The sequence below is a fragment of the Amblyomma americanum genome, chromosome 11, assembly GCF_052857255.1.
Source record: "Amblyomma americanum isolate KBUSLIRL-KWMA chromosome 11, ASM5285725v1, whole genome shotgun sequence".
Classification (NCBI taxonomy): Eukaryota; Metazoa; Arthropoda; class Arachnida; order Ixodida; family Ixodidae; genus Amblyomma; species Amblyomma americanum.
In genome coordinates, this window is record NC_135507.1 from 107883464 (window position 1) to 107909675 (window position 26212).

The window sequence follows — 26212 nt, forward strand, 5'->3', positions numbered from 1 at the left end:
AAGAACAGAATGCTGATATCACAGATATAAAGGGCGGACATGGGTCGAACTTTTAGTCATTTCTCGTAGAAACAAAAAATTCCGAAAACCATGGATGAATTCACTTCTTTACAGCCGCATAAAAACAAAGGACAAAATGTACCACGAATTTTTGCACAAAAGAGACCCAGGTTTATTTTTGAAATTTAAAAAGTACCGGAACGCACTAACATCCGATCTGAAGAAAGCTAAGGCAGAATACTTCCATAGTAAATTCGATAGCATAAGAGAAAATCCTAGAAAGGTGTGGGATGCAGTAAATACACTCACTGGAAGAACTAAAAAGTGTTTAAATATTACTGAAATCACCATTGATGGCAAGATTGTGCGCGGTGATGCTCTCGCCAATGCTATGAACATGCATTTTATTAAAGTAGGCTCGAATGCCTGTACAACAAAGAATTGCACTGATCAGTCAGTATCGACCATAGCACCGTTATGCGAGTCAATTTATATGCGCCCAACAACTCCTCACGAAGTAGAAATGTTAATAAACAAGCTTAAAAATAATGCTGCTGCTGGAATCGATGTCATCGGCCCGATTGAGTTGAAGTATATATCCGCAGTGATATCCGTTAGTTTGGCCTTTATTATAAATCTTACGTTGTCCACAGGAGTCTTTCCACAAAAGTTAAAGGTAGCAAGAGTCACCCCTATATATAAAGGCGCGGGCCCTGAAAACAGCAAATTACCGCCCTATATCCGTCCTGCCAACGCTTTCAAAAATTTTTGAAGGTGTCATTCATAACCGATTAGTGTCATTTTTTGATAAACATAACATTATTACAGAAAGTCAATATGGTTTTCGAAAAGGGAAATCAACGGAGCAGGCTTTGTTATACATTAAGGATAAAATAAGTTCTAACATGGAGGATCGAAAATACACTGTAGGACTTTTTCTCGATATTAAAAAGGCGTTCGATTCTATACAATACAACATCTTACTACACAAACTATCTATGTACGGTGTACGTGGTGTTGCCCTGCAACTTCTATCTTCTTATCTTTATGATCGATATCAAATAGTACTCATTAATGGCTCAAGTTCATCACAGTTAAAACTAACTCAGGGTGTCCCACAGGGAGCGATATTAGGACCGTTGCTCTTCCTCGCGTATATTAATGATATTGTGAAAATACCTGAATCACCAGAGATCATTATGTATGCAGATGACACTAATATTTTTTCACATCGCATGAGATAACAGCACTCGAAACCAAAGTAAATAACTATCTAGTGCGCTTGTCCAGCTGGCTGAAGGAAAATATGCTAGAACTGAATTTAAAAAAGACAACATTTATCGTATTTCGCCCAGTTAACAAACCACTGCACAAAAGAATAACACTTAAGTTTGATGACCAATGTCTTTCCTTGGTTAAAGAACAAAAATTCCTTGGCGTATGGTTCCAGGAAGAATTGTCATGGACGCCACATGTGAATCATCTAACAAATGAACTAGCACAAACCGTAGGATGTTTATACAAAGTAGGGCACATAATTCCTCTATGGCTAAAACAATTGTTGTACAACTCCCTGTTCTATTCAAAACTAATATATGGGATGATGGTGTGGGGAACCGCAACAAAGGGCAATTACAATAAGCTCATAATACTGCAGAAAAAGATATTACGTTGTTATGAAAATTATTATGGACGTTACCAGCTCCTACAAACTTCTCCTTTGTTCTTAAAATATAAAATGCTGAGGACTGAGCAGCTATACTACTATAAACTACTTCAGTTCGTACAACTCCGGAAGCTGCACATTTGTGACAGGGAAGAAAACTCCACTTATCCTTTCCGACACAATAAAAGACGCATACCAAAAACTAGAACCAATTACGGTAAACAAACAGTTCCTTATCAAATGGCTTCGATTCTTAATAAACTTGAGGGTAACTTGAATTTCGCATCTAATATTAGCACATTCAAAAAGCACATTAAAGATGTCCTAATAATATCAGGTGTTTTGTAGGGGGAGTGACGAGTACATATGACATGCATACTCAGGATGTATCCTTCTTTTGTACTATGGTTTTTCACTTTATTTTTGTAATAAGTGTCCTTCAATGTATTGTCTACTGAACAAAATCTCTGTATATCCTTGCATTTTTTTGTACTTATCATATTGTGTTAATGTTGTGGTTATAATAGCATAATTTACCCACATTTGTTTTAATTATGTGACTTACCTTCTTGTTATGCTCAAATTTGTATTGCACTTCCGTCGACTGCAGAGGGACAGAGGCCTCGTCAGGCGCCACAGCCTTTAGCCTCTGCCCCTGCAGCAGATGCTGTAACTGCTCTGCTGAAATAAATCTTTCTTTCTTTCTTTCTTTCTTTCTTTCTTTCTTTCTTTCTTTCTTTCTTTCAAATCCATGAACAAAATGCGCGAGGGAGAGCTTCGAGGAGATCAAGCTTTGATGCTTATGGCTTGCTTTTTGGAGTGTTATCAACGCCCAGAGATGAATATGATAAGGGTTACCCCGGGACGAAATGCCATAGTTTAAGTGGCTATAGAGGAATGCGTAGTAAAGGGATAATAATGTATGGATAAGGAAAAAACTCCGGGCCTTTATTTGTGCGCGTAATCCGTATGAAATTTTCATGCATGTTTCCGCTACATGATAATGGAATTTCAGGTGAGGGTCAACAACACACAGAAATGAAACTGTCTTGCGATGAGATGACAGTGGAACTGAAGTATATTGGTGGTGTGGCGGTTAGTGGTTTCTGAAGGGGACGGAAAATCTGAAAGTAAGTTTTAGTAACATTCACTGTCAGCCGGTTAATATGGCACCAATGCTCAAGAGAATTAAGGTAATTTCGTAGGTTAGATATGAGTTGCAGGGCTAATGTCGAAATGCGATGTTAAGATAGTAGAGTCATCCGCGCATAATATATGCTATTGCAATGCCTAAAACAGGATGACAAGTCGTTAATATAGAGTATAAACAATGCAGACTCCTGTGGACCACCTTTGTTGGTGACAGCTTTGGTAGATGCGTGGTTATAAGTGCAGACTATATGTTCTCGGACATGAATAAAGCTCTTCATGGGCATTAGTGGTCGTCCAGTGATACCGTATGATTATAGTTAATGAATTTAGATGGAATGGTCAATGGAGTCAAATGCTTTGCCGAAATCTATGAATACTGCTCCTCAGAACATTCCTTTGTCAATAGCCAGCTTAAAGTCACCAGTGAGATGCTATCGCAGTATCTATAGATAGTATTGAACGTAATGTCATGATCATCCTTCCAACTTAGGCAGCATCGATTCTTCGGCGTATTTGAGGACGTCATAGAGGCGTCTGTGGATACCGGCAAGATGCTCGATGATACCAGAGCGCAATCATTTGCAGCAGTGCATTGCTCCTGGCTTGTGTAAGCGCTGCTGGAATTACACTCTCTGAGGGACGTACCCCCTTTTTCAAAAGTAACCTAGTTACGGGCTTTGCTGCTCAGCCGTATTGTGGAGCCCTTACAACACTCCGACGGGCATAAAGGGTCTGAAAGGTGAAGGCGATAGTTCTTCCTTGCACAGATTTCTAGCTGAATGGCTGTTATAAGTGCCCTGCTGCACGGTTACGAAGCAAAACCCGTTGATCTATTACTTTTGGCAAAGACGGCATGCCCTTCAAAAGCTCGCCTAGAATTCCTTAGATGGGAAAAGTCGCCCACAATTCCTCTTGACCTTTTTGTCAGCCCGAGCAGACAAGGGCCCTGAAGCGTGATAAGACATGTACATCCTGGACCCATATAGTGAGCTTCCACTGCCTTGTGTGTCGAACATTCCAACGTAGAAGCAAGATACCTCGGTGGTGGTGGTAGTGGCAAATATCTTTATTCGTGAGGTTGAGGGGTATTTTGGTCTATGGGTGGAGCCTTTATTCCAGGGTGCTAACAACCCTCGTGGCTGTCGCAGCCCGGGAGGCCAGCAGGCGCTGGTCAACGAGGCCGGGTGACCGGAGGGCACGCTCCCAGCCGGCAACACTCGGCATCGGCCTGGTAGGCCCAGGCGGTGTGATATAAAGTCGCATGTTCCCCGCATAGGATGCAATTCGCATGGTAGCGGGTACGTTAGAGGTGGTGGTAGTGCGCGAGGTTATGGAAGGCACAGAGTGAAGTTGGCGAAGGGGAATCGAATCCTCGCGGCAGAGGCGAGATTGAGCACTGGGCTACTGGCGGCATTCGGAGCTAAAATGCTCTAGAATATCTCTGCAGAAGACCGGGCGTATGGGGTCTAAACGCAGTGCCGTATCAGAGGAGGTGGCCGAAGGGAAGTCAGATTGGTAAGAAAGAGCGCAGACCCAGGCATTCGCCTGTTGATTTCTCTCCAGAGTCACGCGACCCGGGGTTGAGACTACAGTGCGAGGCCGTAACGGCGTTGCAGATAGGAAGCGCGGGCCATGCGCCGGCCAACATTAGGGACAGGGTGCATATGGTCTGGGCTGGGAGCGACGAACAGCGACGAGTACACCGCGCAAGGCAAGGGCACAGTTAAACGAGAGAAGGTGGAGGATGGAAGGCCGAGGTGAGCGAGAAGTGGTTGTGTAGAGGCGGAGAGAGTGAGGTGGTAGCGTTGGGCGGCTGTGTGAGCTTCAGTGATCTCGCGAGCAGTGTTGTGAAGGCCAAGGGCGAGGAGAGACTTGGTGGGCGTAGAAAGCGGGAGGCCAAAAGTTCCTTTGTACACCCGACGAAGAAGCACGTCGAGACGATCTAAGTCGAATGGTGTGAGGCCAGGTACAGGGTAACATATTGAAAACAGCTGACAAAAAGGTCTGCATGGAACAGGCGAATCAAGTCTTATTCGAGCAGTCCGGCGCGACTGTAGAGAATACGGCGGAAAAGGCCTAGAAGCTGCTAGACCGTAGTAGAAACGTGGTTCAGGGAGGCTCCTGAGCTGCCGTCGGCTTGTAGATACAGGCCGAGAACGCGAGAGTGGAGGACCAGTGGTTTAAGTTGAGTGTGCAATGCAAGGTAGATTGGATGAGGTGGAGGCGATCCATAACGGAAGTGGCCGCGCAAGAGGAGAAGCTGTTACGCGGAGAACAAGGCAGACCTCGAGGCTCAACGGACCCAAAAACGGCCTCGAGTCCTGCATACAGAATGTCTTGGATGTGTCCCTCGGAACCTGACGAGACTGAGAGCGTAATATCGTCAGCGTAGATAGCGTAATGAAGACCAGGAATAGAGGATAAGGCGGTCGGAAGCCCGGCCAGAGCGATGTTAAATAATAGAGGGAAGAGGACCAAGCCTTATGGAGTTGCGCGAGGCGGCAGAGTGAAAGAAGAGGAACTGTGGGGGTCAATATCGGCCGTCGAGTGCGCTCGGACAGGAATGCGTGCACATAAGCGTAGGTGCAGGCCCCGCAGTCAGTTGCCATAAGGTTCTTCAGAGTCACGGTGTGAGCAACGCGGTCAAAAGAGCGTAGAGATCGAGAGCGACAACCGCGCGGGTGGCGATAGGGCTGAGGGAGCCGTGAATGTCATGATTTATTTGAAGAGCAACATGCTGAGAAGAAAGATCGGCACAGAAGGCACCTATCGACGGCGGAAAGAAAACTCGCTGTTCAAGAAATGGTGGAAGATGACGCAGAAGAACATGTTCAGAGAGCTTGGCCAGACGGGAAGTTAGAAGATTGGGAACTTTGAGAGGCTTGCCAAGTTTAGAGATCAAGGCCTCTTTAGCATGACGCCATTCCGTAGGGAGAGTGCCGACCGCGAAGCGGTGACTGAAAAATGCCGTGAGACCGGTGGCGGACTCCGCGTCGAGGTTGCGGAGGAGTGCGTGAGTCACCCGGTTGCGGCCGGGAGCGGAAGAACAGCGAAGCGAGGCGAGGACATCTGTGGTTTCAGCTGGCGTGAAGAGGGAGTCCAGGTAGTGGTTGGCGGCCCCAAGTTAGTCCGGCTGGGATGGAGCAGGGGTCAGAAGAGGTGAGGCTATGCGGTGTTGGAGCTCTGCTAGGAGCTCGGAATCACTGCCAGAGAAAGTATGACAGACAGGGAGGTCTGGCGGTGCGATGTTGTAGGGTCTAGAAGATGATGCAGAAGCTGCCAAGCTCGTGCTGTACAGAAGCGGCCACCCAAATAGTCGCAGATACCCTGCCAGGGTTGGCGGCCAAGCATGGCAGCGTGCTGTTCGGCCTTTGCAGTCAGGACAAGCACGCGGAGACAGAGCTTTCGATTATGGCGTTGTCGGCGCCGACAGCGGATGAGGCACAGACTGGAGTCCCAAAAGTGAAGGAAGTGGGGGTCGACTTGTGAGGGTGCGTAGACGGAGTGACGATTTTGGTGGACTACTTGACCGCTTCATGGAGAGCGTGCACCCAGTCCGGCAAGTCTGAGTTCGTGTGTATGGGGCGAGAGGAAAAACGAGAATCGCGGCGTGCAGCCCAATTCCTAAGGGGAATAGGGCGGGCAGGGGACTTCAGGCGCTGGACGTGAACAATGGGGCAAGAATGAAATGGTCACTACGAAGAGATTCGTAGCTGCTTTGCCATTCGGGATGCGGTGCGCGGTTAAGAATGGTGAGGTGGGTGGTGGCGTCTGTGACAAAAGTTTCCGAGGCGCGATGTGTCATGAGGACCCGTGAGAATAGAAAGATTCAGCGACTGTGGCAGGGAGAACAGGCGATTACGTTTGGCGGTGAGCGTGTGTAGCTCCAGGCGTGGTGAACAGTGTTGAAATCGCCGACAAAAAGCAGCGCGGATGGACAGTAGATAGAATAGAAACTGCACAGTGAAAGAAGTAAGCAAATGTTGCGCTTCGGGGAACGGTGAGAAGGGGGCGGAGGTTGTACACAGCAAGCACAAATACACTAGGTCCGCGAAGTGCCGGGGGGAGAAGTTCGATGAACAGAAGGTCCGTTGGGGTGTCATCGAAGAGGTGAACCAGAGTGGTGAGCTGCTTGGAGGCCAGGACAGCAAACGGCTGCTGTCTGGGGAAGAGTCGAGACACACGTATCCAGGCAGACTGGGTAGCCAGGTATCCAGGATCTTGAAGGGCGCTGACATCAGGAGGCTTACTATGGGTCCGAAGGTAGTGAACGAGCGAGGCTCGTTTACAGCGGAAGCCCCGGCAGTTCCAATGCCACACCGTCACCGGGGCCACGTTTGGCGGCCGGCTCGGGCGGCGGGCAGGGACGTTGCGCGTGTCTGCCATTAGAACATGCAACAGGCAAAAGCGAGCTAGTTGGTGGTTATCAATGGAGTGCATATTGCAATCGCGAAAAACGAGGAGTGACGAAGAGGGACGTTTTGTCCTGTGCTTTCTTCTCTTCGTCCCTCGTCGATTTGGGCGGTTGCAATATGCACTCCATTGACTGCCATTAGGAAGCTAGAGTATCGGGGGCTACAAGAGTTGCGGCGTGGCAGGGGGGCAAAAGGCAGTTGGTGCCTTGCGGCCAAAACATTTTGTGGTCACGGCGGGCGGCACTGAGTAAGGAGACTTCCAGAGCCGAGAAGTATTCTGCCATGTCCTGATTCGGGTTGCGGGGGGAGGCGAATAGTTGCTGCAGCTGGGTCATGTCTGCGGTGAGGTTCCTTAACACATTTATTTTGGCGGGTTGGTAATGGATTATTGGATTCATTTTCTTAGCATTTTTTTAAACACCTACACTTGCGTGTTGTCTTATATGTCGTGTGTGTTAACAAAACACAAAGATCAATCCTGGTGGCCACGGGTAAGCGTTTCGATGACCTGGAAGACTTCCTGGTCCATGGAGGGAGAAGTCGGCGGCAGAGGTCGTCGATTTCGGTCCGGTGCTTGGGCATGTGAGGCGTCGAAGAGGGAGCTGGTGTGGGCGGAGGAGCTGCCACGAGGTCCGCCCAACGAAGGGCGGGTCATGACGAAGTGGGGTGGTTGGCAGAGTGGGAACGAGGCGTGTAGCGCGAGGTGGAATCCCTCGGTGCCACGCCAGGATCGACACTAAAAACAGCATACCGGCGAAGGTCTTAACCAGATGCCAAGTCCGCTTCTACTGTCACGGCAGATGTTTAGGAGGTAGGCACTCCCTTCAGTACGCGGAGGTGGTTGATGTACAGCGAGCGCAGCCGGACAGCAATGCTGTTTGGCGGGCCGGTGAATCGCGGAACCTTTGAATCCACTTATTCTAAAGCACTTGTCGAGGGTCGGTAGAAAGAGACGATGCGATAAACTTGACACACGAGAGCGTTCGCAAAGCTTTACCACTTTCTTACATAGTGGTGACAAGCAAGGTTGAGAGGATGGGCGCCCCCGTGTCTGAGGGCCTCCTTGTGATGACATCTCGGACTGGTCTGCAGTCCATACGGGAACACGCAGTAGGCGCAGAACCAGCCGACTCGGTTGCTGGTGGGGTTCCACATCGGAATGTGTGCCTTGGTGACGGAGACGTTCCATCGCAACAGCAGCAGCATTTTCTGGCTCCATCTATGGAACCGCCGCCAAGCGAAGCTCTTGAAGTGCCAGCGACGCAGCAAGCGTTTCACGTCAATCTCTCTATAGACAACCACTGCCTTTGGGACTCGATCCTGTTGTAAGGCGCCGGAGGGTCGGGGCGCAGGACACCACCCCCTGGCCTCCGGGACAGCCGCCGAGCAGCCGGTAGGGTGCCAGGACTATCGGCGTGCCAGGCATAGCTCGACTGCGGTCAGGTGCGACGATGTTATCAGGCGCCTGCTCAGCAGCGAAAGCGGCAACAGCACACGATGGCGGCTTGACCTGTATGCACCGGCCCAATTGTCGAGGTCGACGGAGCACTTGAAATGCGTCCGTTCACATGGGACGCTGGCGAGCGAATCCTTACCTGTAATGGAAGCACAATTTCTACAGCTCGCGTCATCCCTGTGTCACACTTCCCCGCATAAAAATTTTCAGAGGACACTTACGACTACTTACAAATGCTCTGAAGGCGGAAAGATTAATTTTTTAAATCATAATATTCCTTCCTTTCTAATGACACACATGCTAATTAGCATAATGTCGTAAGGAAAAGCTTACACTCATCATCATCATCATCGTCAGCCTGACTACGCCCAATTGCAGGTCAAAGGCCTCTCTCATGTCTATCCAATTAACCCGGTACTTCACTTCGACAGCTGCAGCCACCTTATCTGCACAAAATTCTTAATATCATCCGCCCACCTTTCTGCCGCCCCTTGTTACGCTTGCCTGCTTTACACCACGCATGCACTAGGTTCACCTTTAATCGCCAAGATGCAACGCGGTTTTGTGCCCTATGAGCCGCGTGCTCGCCTCGCAGTCAGTTGCTCCTTAGTGCAATTCCCCACATCTTCTGAAGAATTTGTCTTTGCTTACAACGTAATTGGGAGTTTTGTGGACCACTTTCCATTGACGCCGACAACGACGCCGGGAGTCGTTGCTAATGGGCCATATAAGGCTTTTCGCCTTAAAATGCACACTTCGTCTAGCTTCTAGTTTTTGGAGACAACGTTTGCTCGGAAGGAGAGCTATATAGATTTGCACGAAAGTTGGGCACGAGCACTTGGCCTGCGGACGTTGCAATGCGATGCCCTCTGGTTATAGGCTTTTACTGCTAGGAGCCCGCGGCACTTCTATACAAGGTTGACGCAGACTGTACTTCACTTAGACGAGCGGATGTCGCGTAATTGAAGACATCGCCGTACTGACTTTATCACGGTCAATGCGCATGCTGCTCACATGGGCTCATTAGTGTACGCAGATCTTGCATACCATGAAAACATCGTTAGCTTTATTCTGCACACCACCACCGCCATTCGAGGGTGGAACTACGGGCGAGTTGGTTGCTCAATGTCACGTTGTCACAGCGCGAAAACGACATCACAAAAGGGAGAACACTACACACACAGCGCTGAGCATCAAGTCATGAGTTTATTCAAAGAAATTTTCAATATATATATAGAAAACAAGGCATTACACCGTAGAAAACGACAACGTGAGTGAAAGGGGTAGTTTTACAATCGATGGGGTAGGTATTCGATTTCTTTCTTGGTTCACGATAGAGATAGGTCACTTGCACATGGAGCATGGTGCTTCGCTATGTGATAGCTTTCTATATAATCTCCCTTGTTAGCCGGGATCTGCCCTTGTTAAAAATTTGGCAGGTTCTGTATCTTGGCGGGCATTCTCTTTCGGTGCAGGTTCGAAAGTGGACCGCCAGGTTCTAAGATATGGCTATACTGCCTACCTTGTTTTTGTGTTCTAGTAGACGGGCATTCAAGAATCTGAACATCTGGCCGATATAAAAGCCTCCACATGTGTGGGGCAAAGAATAGATGAATTCTTTTGAGCATGTGTGAAAAGAATTTCGATGACTGGTGTGGCAAGCATTTCTATGAGCCTCCGGTGATGTTGCCGCATTTGCAAGCCATTTTGACGAGCTTGTTAGGAGCGGAAAATGAGACTTGTTGCTGATGCGGATTACCTGTTGCTGATTACCTATTTTCTTTAGTTGATGGGAAATGCAATTTATATGGAACCACTATTGTCTTATGTCTCGAGCGTTCGGTTAAAGGTTGTCATCGCCTCAGCTTTCACTTGTTATTGTTTATTTTAGTTTCCCCGGTACAGATATTCTCCTTAATTGGTTGTATCCCCAGGAGCCTTCTCCGTCGAGCTCGCCAATTTGAATCAATGGTCTGCTGCCCTCAGATCGGGGCTCCGCTGGCAGCTGCCGCCCGTTGAGTTCGCTTTACCGGACCTTCTTGGTCTTCACAGCGGTCGCTGGATAGGAGACAGAGTCTTCCATTGCTCCGCACTCGGGTTTTGGTCCTCGGTGTTCTGCTCAACCGCCACACTTCACGCCCCTCTCCAAACACGAGGAAGCCGCGTGTCGGCCGTGCCTCGCGGGAAGAAAACAGCCTTCCAAGACCTTGACTTCGCAGTCGCCTAAAGGCTGTTTCACATGGGGAGACGCGCACGAAAAAGTACGGCCCAGTCGCATTGTCGTTCGGCTCCAATCTCAGCCGCTATTTCACACGCTTACGGTTTCAGTCGGTGCGGCGCGAGCGGTTTTTCATAGACAAAAAATGTTTTGGTCAATATATGTGTCAAAAATCTTATTATGCGTGTATTTTAAGGCGGAAGCCTTCCTGGGCTCATGAGTGGCGTGGACGGAAGTTGTAGGCGGAAATTGTAGACGGACTTTCAATCATAAGTTGTGTGGTAAATAAAACAAAGAAACAAATATGTAAAAGTTGATTCAGCAACAGTTCTTAAACAGCGTATATGTAATATAGTAAAACAGTAAAAAATAAAAATAAATTTAGCAGAAAATTAAAGAACATGAAAATGAAGGAAGAAAGAGGAGAGGGAAGGCTTTTGCATTCGCGTTCTTAAAGATTTCAGTGCAATCCTGTGACAAATTCTACTGAGCTGCCGTGCATCTTTATGTTCAATAAAACATTTTAGCATTCGCGCTTTCAACAGACACGCAGTTAAGAGCAGCCTGCCTCCTGGCAATCCTAATGGTTGCTGCCTGGGCCGTTCGCAACGATCGCACCGACGGTACGGCAGCGCGGCCGACTCGTTGGAAGTCTGTCGCAAAGAGTTTGCGACGGCACCGACGCGCCGTTCTGTCGCAAAACGTCGCAAATCGCGCAACGCTGCGGCTGCAATCGCATCATGCGAAACAGCCTTAACCGCCGTCCCTTCAGTTCACAGATCTTGCTTTCAAACAAACCCATTCGAACGGCGTCGGGTGTGAAAGTGAGGAGAGGGGTAGGAGGGAGCCCGCACGACCAGCCCTAACAGAATAGCTAAAGAAAGCACTGACGTAACGGCGTCCGAGTATTGGCTGCTTTGTGACCTTCCGCACAACGGCCCGTGCACTTGACTGCTGGCGCCTTCCGGTTTCCAGAGGCGTGTATAGTAGTTTAGCAATACTTCAAAGCGCACAACTGCGCTACTTAATATGCTGATTTTCTCCCTTGAGTGTAATTCCTATCGGTAGCTATCTAAATGCTGCGTTTTTATTAATGAATACGTACTTTTCTCAGTTAAAAGAAACTTTTGAAAACTTAATTCGACTTACATTTATAGGTGTTTCATTGGTGCGATATCAGTGCTTAACACGATCCCAAAAGAATCTTGTGTGGAGCTCGGGTAAGTTCGGAGGGCCGTCATGCCAGCTGTATACCCAATGGGAGGAGGGCGTCCCGCCAGCTGCCGCCGAGTGGAGAGCGGGTGTGAAGGTGAAAAGCCAGAAACGCGGTTGCGTGCACATGCAGGGGCCAGTAAGACGCGAAGAAGAAACACATGATTTCGCCCATCTGCTCGGTTTAGACACGTTAAAACAGTACCACTTTTTGTCGGTTTAAAAGCGACAATTCCAACCACTAGTTATGGCGTTTCTCCCCATTGAGGTGTGGCGGTATCGTTCTGTGATTATAATGTATTTGTGTAGATTTGGGAACGTGTTGGTCTGGCATTGCCTCCAGTCCACAGCTTCCTGCGCAGTCAGTTGCTTGTGGTGCACCGGTCAGCCCACAGCCTAGCATGTGACGTGGGGTGCGTAGGGCACAAGCCACCTAATCTTCGAACACATGGAAGAAAGCAACAGTGGGGGCCCTTCTGTCCAGCTCCGACCTGCAAAACCAACGCCAACTGGTTCGTCAAGCCCGGGCGGCAGCGACGCCCACAGGGGCCCTGAACTCCAACCGCCTCTCGAGAACTTTGAACATTTATCTGTGTGCGTAATTGATTCTCACTACTACTGCTCCCCATTAATTCAGGTGTCCGAGGGCGAGGAGTTCTTGGGGCTGACGGCGAGCCAGCTGGTGTCGCTGGTGCGGCGCGACGAGCTGAACGTGCGCTGCGAGTCGGAGGTGTTCAACGCGGTGCTGCGCTGGGTGCGCTACGACGAGGCGCGCCGCCGGAGCAAGATGGCCGACGTGCTGTACGCAGTGCGCTGCCACTTCCTCACGCCCCGCTTCCTCATGCACCAGCTGCAGACGTGCGACCTGGTGCGCAGCATGCCCCAGTGCTCCGACTACCTGCACCGCATCATACAGGTATGTGATGTGTCGCCTAGAACGTGAGACAAACACACGATCCTTCCACCAGACAGCCTTCAACTGCCGCCTGAGTTCAAAGCCTGAGACAGAGTGCGCAGCTAAGGAGCTGCCTAGGCAATATGGAGGCACTTGAACCATAACATGCACGTGAACCCAAAAAGAAATTACAGCGTTTGCGCTGGTCTAATCTTGAAGTTCCTCTAGAACCAGTTTTTTTAGTGTTTCTTTTTTTTAGGAAAGGAAACAGCGCTGTATCTGCCGCACTTCTCGATGGACACCTCTATTGCGTCGTAAGGAAGCAAATAAGGCGGGAATTAAAGAAGAAAGCGACAAAGAGGTGCCGTAGTGGCGGGCTGCGGAATAATTTCGGCCACCTGGGGCTCTTTAACGGGCACTGACATCGCGCAGCACACGGGCGAATTTTGCCTTTCGCCTCCATTGAAACGGGGTCGTTGCGTTCGGGTTCGATGTGAACTACTAGTTTTTAAAAGCTCTGCTTCCTTTACTTCTATCTTACCCTCCAGTTGTACGAATATCACTTCTTTCCTCTTGACGCACAATCAGACGCCCGATTGACCCAATTACCAATCCACTCCAGGCACTCAGCATTAATACAACGGGCACTTCAGGAGTTAATGAAGCTTTACGCACCAAAGTGGCCAGACTTTAGAGACACGCCCACGTACGCCGTGGCCTAGGGTCCACGAAGGATTCAGAAACTGACACTGAATCCCTCCACTTCTCTATTCCTTACCATGGCGGACAAGCACAAACCTAGGCTCACCCTTCCACAATGCAGCTGTAGACACATTGGACCTAATAGGGCAACGCTCCAACTTTAAAAAAGATATTATAGCCGCCCGAGAAGTATAAAATGGACGCTGAAGTCACGGGGTACACTACACACGAACAATGCACGTTGACATGCTTTCTAGTCATTAAGAAATGTACGTCGACAAGAACGGACAGAGAAGTGGAATACATGTTAATCATGCTATTACTACACTCCCGCATTAGAAAAGTTACCTATTTCTTAAACATTTACAGTCGGCCACGGCAAACGATTATCACATTTGATGAAGTAATTTTAAGCCTCCCGAAACTTGCCAAATGTCGCCACTCCTGAGAGTAGGAGGTTTTTTTTTTATTTATTGATCTTTGTTGCTTTACAATTGTACGCAAACACTGCTCGGACCCATAGCCAACGGCTAGTAACGGGTCCAATGGAGAAAATGTATACAAGCATGCAGGCAACAATATACCAAAATAAAGTAAGCAAGTTAGTAAAAAAAAAAAGGCTATACATCACTCTGAACACTTGTAAGAGTATCAACAAAAGAAACACATATATTACAGATTATATAAACTAAGAACTTACAGGTCAAACAAAACGCATAGAACTTACACAAAAATTAAGGCATCACAAAAAGCTAGAGGAAAATAGTTGTTAACTATTTACAAAACATCACAAGGGTACAACACACGAGAGGAGGATAAAATGATTTCAGTGCACACTTTTTAATCACAAAACACTTTTAGAATAGACGCAAATTTATAAATCTATAAATAAATCAAGGTATCAGGTTTCTGCTACATGCAAATAATATCAGACGACTAGAAAAAAAAAAGAATGAAAGTATGAATTCAAAGTGTGTCATTCTTTATAAGGTAATAATTTTTTATTCCAATGGAAAAGTTGTAGGCAGTCTTTAGGTCATGTGGTAGATTATTCCAAATTTTTGCGCCCGTGAACTCTAGGAGACGCTCTCCATATACATTTCTTTTCACTGGCAAATTAAAATTGCCGTACGTGCGGCTCCGTGTTGAAAGTGGCGGGATGTTAAAGATTGATATATCAAACGGAAGGTTGTTTGTTACTATTTTATAAACACATTCAGCAGTTCTTTTCTCACGAAGTAAATTGAGTGGTAAGACGCGTAGTTTAGTAAATAGTGCCTTACTGTGTGCAGTGTAACTAGAAAATGAAATTATTCTAAGTGCTCTCTTTTGTAACTTTTTAATAGGCTCTAGGTATGTACTATACGTCCAGCCCCACGACTCGATGCAATATGAAAGGTGAGTATCTATTAATGTGAAGTATAGGACGCGCAGGATATTGGTATCAAAGTATTCGCGCGTCTGGAGAAGAGCATAACAACCGGATGCCATCTTAGTGCAAGTCGCCTCAATATGATGTTGCCAGTGTAAATGTTTATCCAGTGTGACTCCAAGGTAAGTAAAAGTATTTGTTGACTCAAGCTGGGTCTGGTTAATAGTTAATGTAATATCACTTGAAAGAATTGATTTTTTCTTTGAGTGGAACAGTATGTATTTAGTTTTCTTAGCATTGATTGTTAATTTGTTTGTGAGAAACCAGTCGGAGATTTTTTCCAGTTCTGTATTTGCTATGTTTTCAAGTTCGACCGTATGATGAGCAGTAACAACAATGGCAGTGTCATCAGCATACATGATGGCTTTGGATGAAGTAAATACTTTGGGCAGATCATTTACGTACAGTAAAAAGAGCAGCGGACCAAGAGTAGACCCCTGTGGTACCCCTGTGAGTAGGCGCTGAATGGATGACGATAAAGATTTCATTGAAACAATTTGTTGGCGGTTTGTGAGGTAGCTAGAGAAAAAGTCAAGCACCTTATCGCGAAGTCCATATATTTTTAGTTTATTTAGCATAATTTAGTTTATTTAGTTTCAACGTCGGCAGTCACCTCGGGAATATCACAAAGAAGACAAGAAAGGCAGGAAACCAGCTGAAGCCATTACAGACATCCGGCTCGAAGGGGCAATAGCATCTCGAGATACATGTCTCGATCTCCCCCTATTAAGAAACGCCAGAAACTGAGGGGCGTAATACTAGATAAAATTTTGGAGTGACCATTACTTTATTTTATTTATTTATTGAAATTTATAGCCAATACGAATTTACCGTGGGACCGAGGCTAAAGGTGATGTACAAATCACCTGACTCGGCCTTCGGCACCACATTACGTATGCAACACAACTTGGCGGGCATGGAGCAAAACAAAACTGCCGGTCACTGGTCGCGGATAAAGTGCGCTTACAAACGCAGAAAAAATAGAACCCTTTACGTGCATCAAATGAACAGTTAGAAGATCAGAGAACGCGATAACACAGCAGAAATAGGGCAAAAATAATCACATACAAGGATTACAAGCATGATGAATGTTCAAGAAGATAAAATATGCAAGGGTAACAGTTCAAAAGGATCGAAATTTGCCAATGAATTAACTGCTCACCATACCCTGTTCTTAAACGAGGTTTTAGAAAGTTGACTTTCCTTAAACCAGAGTGTGGGTCTGTATTAGTAAACTATTTAAAAACGCACTACAATCAGTTTTGTATTGTATGTAACAAACAGTACTGCACGCGAGACTGGACCGTGGAAAAATATACTTTCTTCCTCAAATGTATTGGGAGAAGGGGCGAAATTTATTTAGTAAACCCGTGCATCGGGCAGTGTTGCTGGTTACAAGGCCTACATGGTAACACCAACCGAGGTTTTCGGGAAACAGCACACCTAAAAATATTTATGCACTGAAACACGTTCTAGGGAGCTAGATTGGAACGAAAGTGTGGTAGAATTAATTGTTGGTTTATTGACAGCTGCGAAACTTACATATTTCGTTTTATTAACATTTAACATCAGCTTGTTGGCACAAAGCCATTGCGACCGATCTTCAAGCCATTTGTTTGCCACACACATTAGAGCGGGCAAGTTTCGCGAGGTAAAAAAATGCACTTGTGTCACTGGCATAGAGCAATAAATTAGAAAATCCAGGGATAGCAATGATTTCATTAATATATATAAGAAAGAATAAAGGGCCTATAATGGAACCCTGAAAAACCCAATATTTTATGAATTCTGAATTCGAGGCAATATCATTCAAAACGACAAATTGAGAACGGTTGGACAAATAGCTGTGAAATAGCTGGAGTGCGACGCCTCTTATTCCGTAGTGCAGTAATTTTTGTAAAAGTATTTGATGTTTAATTGAGTCGAGAGCTTTGTTAGAATACAGAAAAAATCCTGTGGTATACAGCTGCATTTCTATTTTATATGCTAATTTAACTTAAATGAATACTAGTGCAGATTCATTTCATTTCCCCTTCTGGAAACCATACTGGGCTGCAGAGAGCAGCGAATTTTCAGTTAAGTGCTTAGTTAACCTTAGATTAATTACTTTTTCTAATATTTTGGAAAACAGCGGGAGCACCAATATTGGACGACAGTTACTGATACAGTCGGCAGCACCGCATTTGTGAAGAACTATGACTTCAGCAATTTTTATTTCATCTGTAAATATTCCGGTAGATAATACAAGGTTTGTTAGCTGGCATAGGACTTCAGAGAGAATATCAGAAACAGCTTTGATTCGCACTGCGGAAATGCTATCAAAACCAGAAGAACTGCTATATTTAAGACCGTTGATTAGGCAAATAATTTCAGTTTCTGTGGTCGAGGGAAGAAACATGGAGTTGGATGGGTTACATTCATTATACTTTTCAGACTCATAAGAACCATGAGCAGTAAAAGATCCAAAAGTTATAAATGCCTACTTAACTCATTGCTCAGAGCAGCACCATCAAACATTTGGTTATCGATCTTTAATTCAGCGGGTATAAATGTATGACGTTTACCAAGTAAACTTTTTGCAACGCGCCACGTCTTTTGAGGATCATAACAAATGTCAGCAAATTTGTTGGCATAATAGCGGATGCTTGCCTTCTTTATATCGGTACCTCGCTTGTTTCCGTCTTTTTTTTTGTATTCCACGAAGAACACTTTATCTCTGCATGATAAAAATTTGTTAAAAAGAGCATTTCGTGTTTTTATTCTTAACACTAACTCGCGTGTAATCCAAGGTTTCCTGGTCCTTTTGCTTTTATAGTGTTACAATGGGGAATGCGATACCGCATGATTCTATTATTTTTTCTAGAAATCGTTCGTACAAGTAATTGGGGTTTTGGAGTGCTAAAAGTTCGTGCCAGTCTACAGCGGTTACAAGATATCGGAACTGTTCAATACTTCTCTTTGTTATCATTCGAATAGTGCGTGCAGTATTTGTGCATCGACAATCTGTAGACCGCCCACTTGGTATAAGACAGAAAATATATAAATGATCGCTGACGCCACTGGCAAGAACACCGCCATTATTTTGTCGTGATCGCAACTTAACAAACAGAGGTCTATTAATGACTCAGCATTGACAGTGACACTGGTTGGGGCATTGATAACAATGGAGAAGCCATAAGAAGACAAAATATCAACGAAAGTGCCAGATGCATATCAGGGAGGACGAAGCAGATTGATGTTAAAATCACCCATAATTATAACAGGAAGTCCTAGTACAGAAAGCTTTTCTAACATTAAGTCAAGAATCCGGAAGAATTCTTTGTAAGAACCTGACGGCGGTCTATAAACAACGCCAAAAATGAATGCCCTGGATGAATGCCCACATTAGCCCGGAATGCAAAAAACCGCGCACCCCCAGAGGCCAAGATAAACTAACAGAGTGGGAGAAATTCCGAAAAGATAGTGCAGAGGCGACCCCACCGATAAATAATAACTATGGTGACTGGGCATCCTCTCTGCTTCAATACAAGAATAAGCAAGGCCCTGAATACCTCAGAAGAGCACTGCGCTATCGACAACTATGTGCCCCCCCCCCCCCCCCCCGCTTTGGAAGGCGTGGAGAAGCGCGGCTCCAAGCGCGGCTCCGTCAAGGGCAAATGAGATGCTGAAACGGCGTGGAATCTTCTCAGGTGCCTTATTTACCCCCATAAGGCTAACGGGGAACAAAAGAGAAACCTCCAGCGGGCATTACACGACTTTCGAGGGTTCGAAGGAAAATGGCACTCTTCGCTTTATACAGGCATTTGTTATCAGCCGTAAAGTATATGTGTCACCGTACATTCGCCCCAAGAAACCTGAGTAAAGCATCTCCACACCACATTTAGAATGGCCTATAAAAGAGGTATGTGACTACCGGTGTCAACATCAACAGAGCGCCTGCTCCACTTTGGGGTCCACAACATCATGATGATGATGATGATGATGAATTTTTATGGCGAAAGGGCATCTGAGGCCAAAGAGCGCCATGGCACAATGTTGTTTCGTCTACTCAAGGTGGGTCGAGGACCCACATCCCAAGCATTTCACCCCAAAGAAGCCGAGCACCAGGCAGAGGAAAGCTTGTACCCGTTGTATCACCGATGGGTACCCGGCGGCACTGGGGATCGAACCCCGCACCTCCCGCATGTGAGGCGGATGCTCAACCACTACGCCACCGCTGCGGTCCACAACACCATCCAAGAACGCATCAAGGCACACTTGACGATTCAAGTGATCCGCTTGGCAACCACACAGACAGGGGGAAGGGTCCTCAACAATCTCAATATTAAATGCCTCCTCAACCTTCTTACCGTCCCAAGCGCCCTGAAGAGGGTGGTCCCCGATGATGCATCCGACGTACTACGAAGACAAGCAAGCAAAATCCAGAAACATTACGGCATGCAAGAAGGCGTATTCGGGGTCGATGCCGCGGGTCCTGTAGGTGTACAGTCGTCTGCACACCTGTCTAAAGCGCTCGATCGGCACGCTTTGTTGTGCATTTATGACAATCACCGCAGCCTGGCCTGCCAAATATAGCACCGAAAGACAAAAGGCGCTAAAATGGATCCATGTGAATGTGCACGCACGATAAGATCCCGTTTAGAGTCATAGCCACAACACAGCAGCAGAAGATGGGGTATAGCTCTCGCGGCTACACATCTCGCCTTGCAATACGCACTCAGAGACTCAAAATTATCACGCTGAAACTAAGGGTAAGGTTGCCCCGCTTGCGCCCTTGATCCTCCAAACCAGACAAGCCTACGTTGACACCAAAGAGTTGATGTGGATACCTAGCCACGAGGGTATAAAGGGGAACGAGACTTTACACAGCTCAGCCCGAGCTTTTTTCCCCCGGGACCCCGACAGATGTACCTGGGAATCGGACCAGTTCGATACACTCACAACAAAAACGACATAATACAACACCTCAGATTAGAACAGCACACATATCCCCACCTGCCAAAAACCTGAGCAAAAACGAGATTTACCTGTGTAAACTACAGACTCATACATTCCACTTTCCTTATGTATTACACGCCATAAACCCGGATTCCATCGCATCAAAATGCAGATTTTACGGGGAGGAGGCAGACCTGCACCATATGATATTGCCGCGAATCTTTGCAGTGTTTTTTTGTTCATTCTTCAGAGCTGCCGGCATGCCGCTTCATCGCGTTGTTTGCGATCCAAGACGCGACCAGATCAATCTCGATTGATCGCACCCAGGCAGAGCCAATTATACGCTGTTCCGGAATGTTCTAGTAACTTTGCACACTTTATCTCGAAAGATAGCTATCAGCTTTAAATTGAGCGCGGCCGACAGCGGCAGTCATTTTGTTTGACGACCGCCGAGCACGCTTGTTGCTACGCCGCCGCCGAATGATTCAGTACATTGTGGGCGCAAGTCAGTCCTAATAAAGAGTTTTGTTTAGACACAATTTTCGCTGTCGGTCTGCTCCCCGGACTCCAGTCACCACTTCGTGACATCTGGTGGAGGTTCTGAGTAGCCTTCCATGTTCCGGACGCCCCCTTCAAACCTGACGCCAGCCCTCTGCGCTTCGCACCCGAGAACGAGCCAGCAGTTAACCGAGCCAGCCGACGTCTCCATGGAGAGAAGACTGAGTTCGGGACCCTGCTGGACCGCACCCGACAACGAAAAGACGCTGCTACGAGCACCGCAACCTCGCCGAAGATGTCGACACCGATCATACTGCAGCAGCCGCGGGTGCCGTCATCTTTCAGTGGGTCCCTAGGCGAAGACCCCGAAGAATGGTGGCATCATTCAACAAGTGGGATGATGCGGCAAAAATTGGACACGTATTTTTCTCACTGGAGGGCTCAGCACGTACGTGGTACGAAAACCACGAGTTGTCCCTAACGACACGGGAACTATTCAAGACAGAACTTTTGAAGGTATTCATCGGTGCCGTGACGAAAGAAAGACCGAACGACTCCTCGAGTCCAGAATCCAGCTTCCGAACGAGCTCAACCGCGTTTACGTTGAAGAGGTGAAGCGCCTCTTTCGCCGCGTCGACCCCGAGATGACCGAGGAAAAGAAAGTTCAGTTCTTAATGCGCGGCGTAAAAGAACAGCTCTTTGGCAGCCTCGCCCGCCAGCCGACAAAAACAGCCGATGAATTCATGCAAGAAGCTTGCACGATCGAGAAGACCCTCTACGTCCGGGCTCGGCAGTATAACTGCCCTTCTTCTGTCTGTGCGATCCGTCCGGACAGGACGACCACCACCAGTGACAGCTTGCGGGAAGTTATTCGCGAAATCGTCTGCGAGGAGCTACGCCGATTAGTGGCATCCTCCTCACATCCCAAGCAGCGACTTTCATGGATGTTGTACGGGAAGAATTGCAACAGGCACTTGGAACCCCGACGACCACAGAACCCCAGGCCATGACCTAGGCCGCCGCAGTACGCACTCCTCAGCCCCAACGATAGCCACTATGTCCTCTGCGACAAGAACAGATTGTTCCCGAACGCCACCTCCTTGCCCCCGCCCGCCCAGCCTATGAGCAACGCTCAAGCCCCAGGAAATGCGACGCCTGGAGGACTTCCGACAATCGGCCGTTGTGCTTCCATTGCGGTGAGGCCGGCCATATTCTTCGTCACTGCCCGTACCGACGTATCGGTCTTCGAGGGTTTGCCGTTGACGCCCCACGACGACACTTCGGCCAACGTCCACAGGAAATCGACGAGTACGTGCGTCGAGAGGAGTACACGCCGAACCGCCTTTCGCGCTCACCACCGCCGTCAACCTCGCGCTTTGCGTCGCCACGCCGCAGCTACGCAGCCGCGGTACGAGGAAGGTGTCCCAGTCAACATAGGGGAAACTAAAGACAGCAACCTCTGCAGGTAAGGTTGCTTCTGAGCGAAACACCGAAGATCATCCAACGACCATGCCGCACGAAGGCGGCGCCCCCAACACGCCGATCCCGCATTGAATGACAACCTCTACTGCGATGCGAACCACCTTCGAAACGACGCCGCTACCGAGAAAAGCTTCGACGACGCGTTCTACCCACGATTCCCATACCCGACGAAGCCGTGACCAGACGCCCAGGACGAAGTGCAACGCAAGAGCCAGGACATCCTACTTAGAAGTGGTTATCGATGGCCGGAAAGCTACCGCTCTAGACGACACAGAAGCCGATTACTCGGTGATGAATAGAACATTCGCTGCGCAGCTGAGGAAAGTCACGACCGCTTGGGACGGCCCACAAATTCGCGCCGCAGGGACCACATCATTACGACATCAGGACAATGAACAGCACGAGTGACTGTCAAAGGAAATACCTATCCTGCGACCTTCGTTGTTCTAAAGCAATATTCCTGCAAAGTGATCTTGGGCATGGAGTTCCTAAATAAGCATCAGGTGATCATCGACCTGCGATCCAAGCTGATCACATTTTCGACGATCGAGGCCATTCCTTCGATGGAAGCTCTGGAAAATTCACGTTGCCCTGAGTGTCCTGGAGAAAGAAGTAAACGTCCCACCCCGTTCAAGCGTTATATTGACCGTAGGCGCCACGAAAGCCATTAACGCTGAAGCCATCATCGAGGGGAACATGCAGTTGCTTCTTGACCGAGGAATCAGCATCGCAAGAGGCATCGCACACTTCCTCAATGGCTAGGCCGAAGTACTGCTGACTAACTTCAGCGAATACCGGCCCATTAACAGACGAACGACTATTGCTTTCTTCGACGAAATATCCGACGTACGGGACTCCTTCGCCCTCTCCGACCCATCCGCAGAAGATTCGCCAGATCAAAAGAACTCGCCCACTTCCTACATCAACCCAACCTTGTCCCGGAACAAACGAAACCAGCTCCTCAATCTGCTTCGAAGCTGCAGCGAGGGTTGCTTCATCACCGAAGGTCCGACAAAAGCCAATTGCCAAGTATCGCATTATAACCAACCAGCAGGCCCTACATTTCTGTCAAAGCCTCTACCGTGTGTCGCTGCGAGAACGACAAGCCGTCCGGGACCAAGTGGAAGAAACGTTTCACAACGACGTCATCCAGCCTACAAATAGCCCATGGGCGGCACTGGTTGTTCTAGTGACAAAGACGGCACCGGTTGTTCTAGTGACAAAGAAAGACGGCACACATCGATTCTGCGTTGATTACCGCCGCTTGAAAAACAACAAAGAAGGACGTCTACTCCCTCCGCCGCATCGACGACACACTGGACCGACTCTTCAACGCCAAATATTTCTCATCGATGAATCTCAAGAGCGGATACTGGCAAATTGAGGTCGATGAAAGAGATCGCGAGAAGACCGCATTCATCACTTCGGATAGATTCTTTGAGTTCAAGGTGATGCCATTTGGTCTTTGTTCCTCACCAGCGACGTTTCAGCGAGTAATGGATACAGTGCTGGCAGGCCTAAATTGGCAAATTTGTCTTGTATATTTAGACGCTGTCGTTGTCTTCGCCTCGCACTTTGAACAGCCGCTGAAAAGACCTCGAACAGTACTAAACGCAACCAAGTCGTCTGGCCTAACCTTGAAAGCAGAGAAGTGCCACTTTGCCTACGAACAGCTGCTGTTTCTAGGCCGCATTGTTAGCAAGGAGGGAATACGCCCAGACCCGCAGAAAGCAGCTGCTATTGAAAAGTTTCCACCGCCGGCCGATAAGAAAGCAGTGCGCAGATTTCTCGGACTGTGCGCATATTACCGACGATTTGTGAAAAAATTTTCGCGCATCGCCGAGCCCCTGACCCAACTGACGAAGGCAGACGCGCCAATTAAATGATAAGTGCCGCAAGCAGAAGCCTTCGAAAAACTTGTGTCGTTTACAGTTCGCACCGATCCTCGCGCATTTTGATGAAAACGCCGATACTGAAGTTCATACCGACGAACGCAGCGTGGGCCTAGGCGCCACCCTCGTTCAAAAAAGCGACGGGCTGGAGAAAGTAATCATATGCTAGCCATTCCCTTTTCAAGGCTGAAGCTAACCATTTAAGAAATGAGGAGTGTCCTGCCATCATCTGGGCTACGTGGAAATTCCGCCCCTACTCGTGCGGACGACCGTTCGAGGTTGTGAGCAATCACTATCCGCTCTGCTGGCTTGCCAATTTGAAGGACCCCTCTGGCCGACTCGCTCGATGGAGTCTGCATCTCCAGGAGTGTGACGTCACCGTCGTTTACAAGTCCGGACGCAAGCACTCTGACGCCGATTGCCTCTCACGAGCCCCTGTAGATACACCGCCGTCGGACGACGATGAGAACGCCTTCCTGGGATCCATCAGGCCCAGGTCTTTTGCACAGCAGCAAAGCTCGGACACCGACCTAAAACGCCCCATCGAGTATTTGGAAGGCAAAGTTTCTTCCCCCCCCCCCCCCCGCCTCATTCAAGCGAGGACAGTCTTCCTTCAGTGTGCAGAAGGAGGTCCTCGCGAAGAAGAACTTCGCCGTGAACAAAACAGCCTACCTCCTTGTTGTACCTGATTGTCTCCGCGAAGAAGTTCTAGAGGCTTCACACGACGAGCCGGCAGCTGGACATCTCGGGTTTACTCGTACCCTCCGCCGCATTCAAGACAAGTATTACTGGCCCCGACTCACTGCCGATGTCGCTCATTATGTGAAAACCTGCCGTGCTTCCACACTGTGTTTATTTTCGTTTTATTTGTTGGTATAGTCGCCTTCTATGTTTTAATGCAACGGATAGATGCTTCTGTGAGAGGGGAGTAATCCCGCGAGTCTTTGCAGTGTTTGTTCATTCATCAAAGCTGCCGGCACGCCGCTTTATCGCTTTGTTTGCGATGCAAGGCGCGACCAGATTTATCTCGATTGATCACATCCAGGCAGAGCCGATTCTACGTTTTTCCAGAATGTTCTAGTAAGTTTGCTATCAGCTTTAAATTGAACGCGGCCGACAGCGGCGGGCATTCTGTTCGACGACCGCCGAGCACGCTTGTTGCTACGCCGCCGCCGAATGATTCAGTCCATTTTGGGCGCAAGTCAGCCCAAATAAAGAGTTTCGTTTAAACGCCATATTCGCTGTAGTTCTGCTCCCCTGATTGCAGTCACCACTTCGTGACAATATAGCCCTGTGAAACAAACCGAGCAAACGCGGGAGGGATGGGAGGCAGCACTGTTTAGCTCAGCTGAATCTGCAGCTGAATCTGCAGTTGGAGGCAGAGGGTGGGGTAGATATGGGAGAGAGCTGCAGTATTTGCGAAAGCGTGAGTTTAAATCTGGCGCCAGATTTCCTGGTTGTGGGATAGGGACCACTACCCTATACCACGTCATGTGGGCGTGCCCTATCACCCCCTTCCGCCTTTTCACTACCGAGGAGCAATAGGAGACCGCAGTGCGCAGCGCAAAGTCTAGCCTTGTCCGACGGGCTGACTTGGTCATTGAGGCGCATTGCTCTTGGCCATCCGGCGGGGTTGACCTGCTGCGTTATGAGGGCGGACGGAAGGACGGACGGACGGACAGACACACCTTTCAACAGCGCGTCGATGCACGAAGCTCGGGGTGCAACCCCCCGAGGACAGCGATTTAGGGTAGCGAGAAGCACGTTCAGAGGGTGTTCACGTGATCACGGAACGGACTAAAGCGAAGCCGGGTTGCGAAAACGTTATGGCTGAAACCCTTACCGCGATAGTCCAGTTTGTCCAATGCCTGGACGTTGTATAAACGTCAGACTTCACGAGCACCACGCAGGTGTAGGCGCATTGGCGGGGCGAGGGCATGTGGCCGACCATTGTCGCCATTGCCGTGGTTGCGCGCCTCGGCGCCGCGAGACCACAATCTTGAAAAAATTCGCGTCTAAACTAAGTAGAGAAATGTACGAGGCCTATTCAAACAATCCGGATCGTGTGTCAGCAAAACCTTGGTAAACTTGTCTGATAAAGAGTTTTATATCTGGATAGCATGATGTCCCGTGCACGCCTGCGCACCAGTGTCACCTGATGATCGTTTGTCAGGTTACAGTGCGATTGCATTCCTCTTTACTCTTATCGGAATGGGAATTCGCGCACGCTATCGGTATTCCATGAGCGAATAAC

The 26212-nt window shown here is 48.1% G+C and overlaps 1 protein-coding gene across 4 annotated transcripts in view; it reads left to right on the forward strand.

The window, feature by feature from the left end:
- The window catches only part of Keap1 (kelch like ECH associated protein 1), a 233001-nt gene that overhangs the window by 176526 nt on the left and 30263 nt on the right, over positions 1–26212 (forward strand). For all 4 annotated transcript variants that reach the window (XM_077643816.1, XM_077643815.1, XM_077643813.1 and 1 more), the window contains one exon: positions 12757–13035. In XM_077643816.1, coding sequence (XP_077499942.1) covers positions 12757–13035 — 279 coding nt within the window. The remainder of the gene's footprint in view (positions 1–12756; positions 13036–26212) is intronic.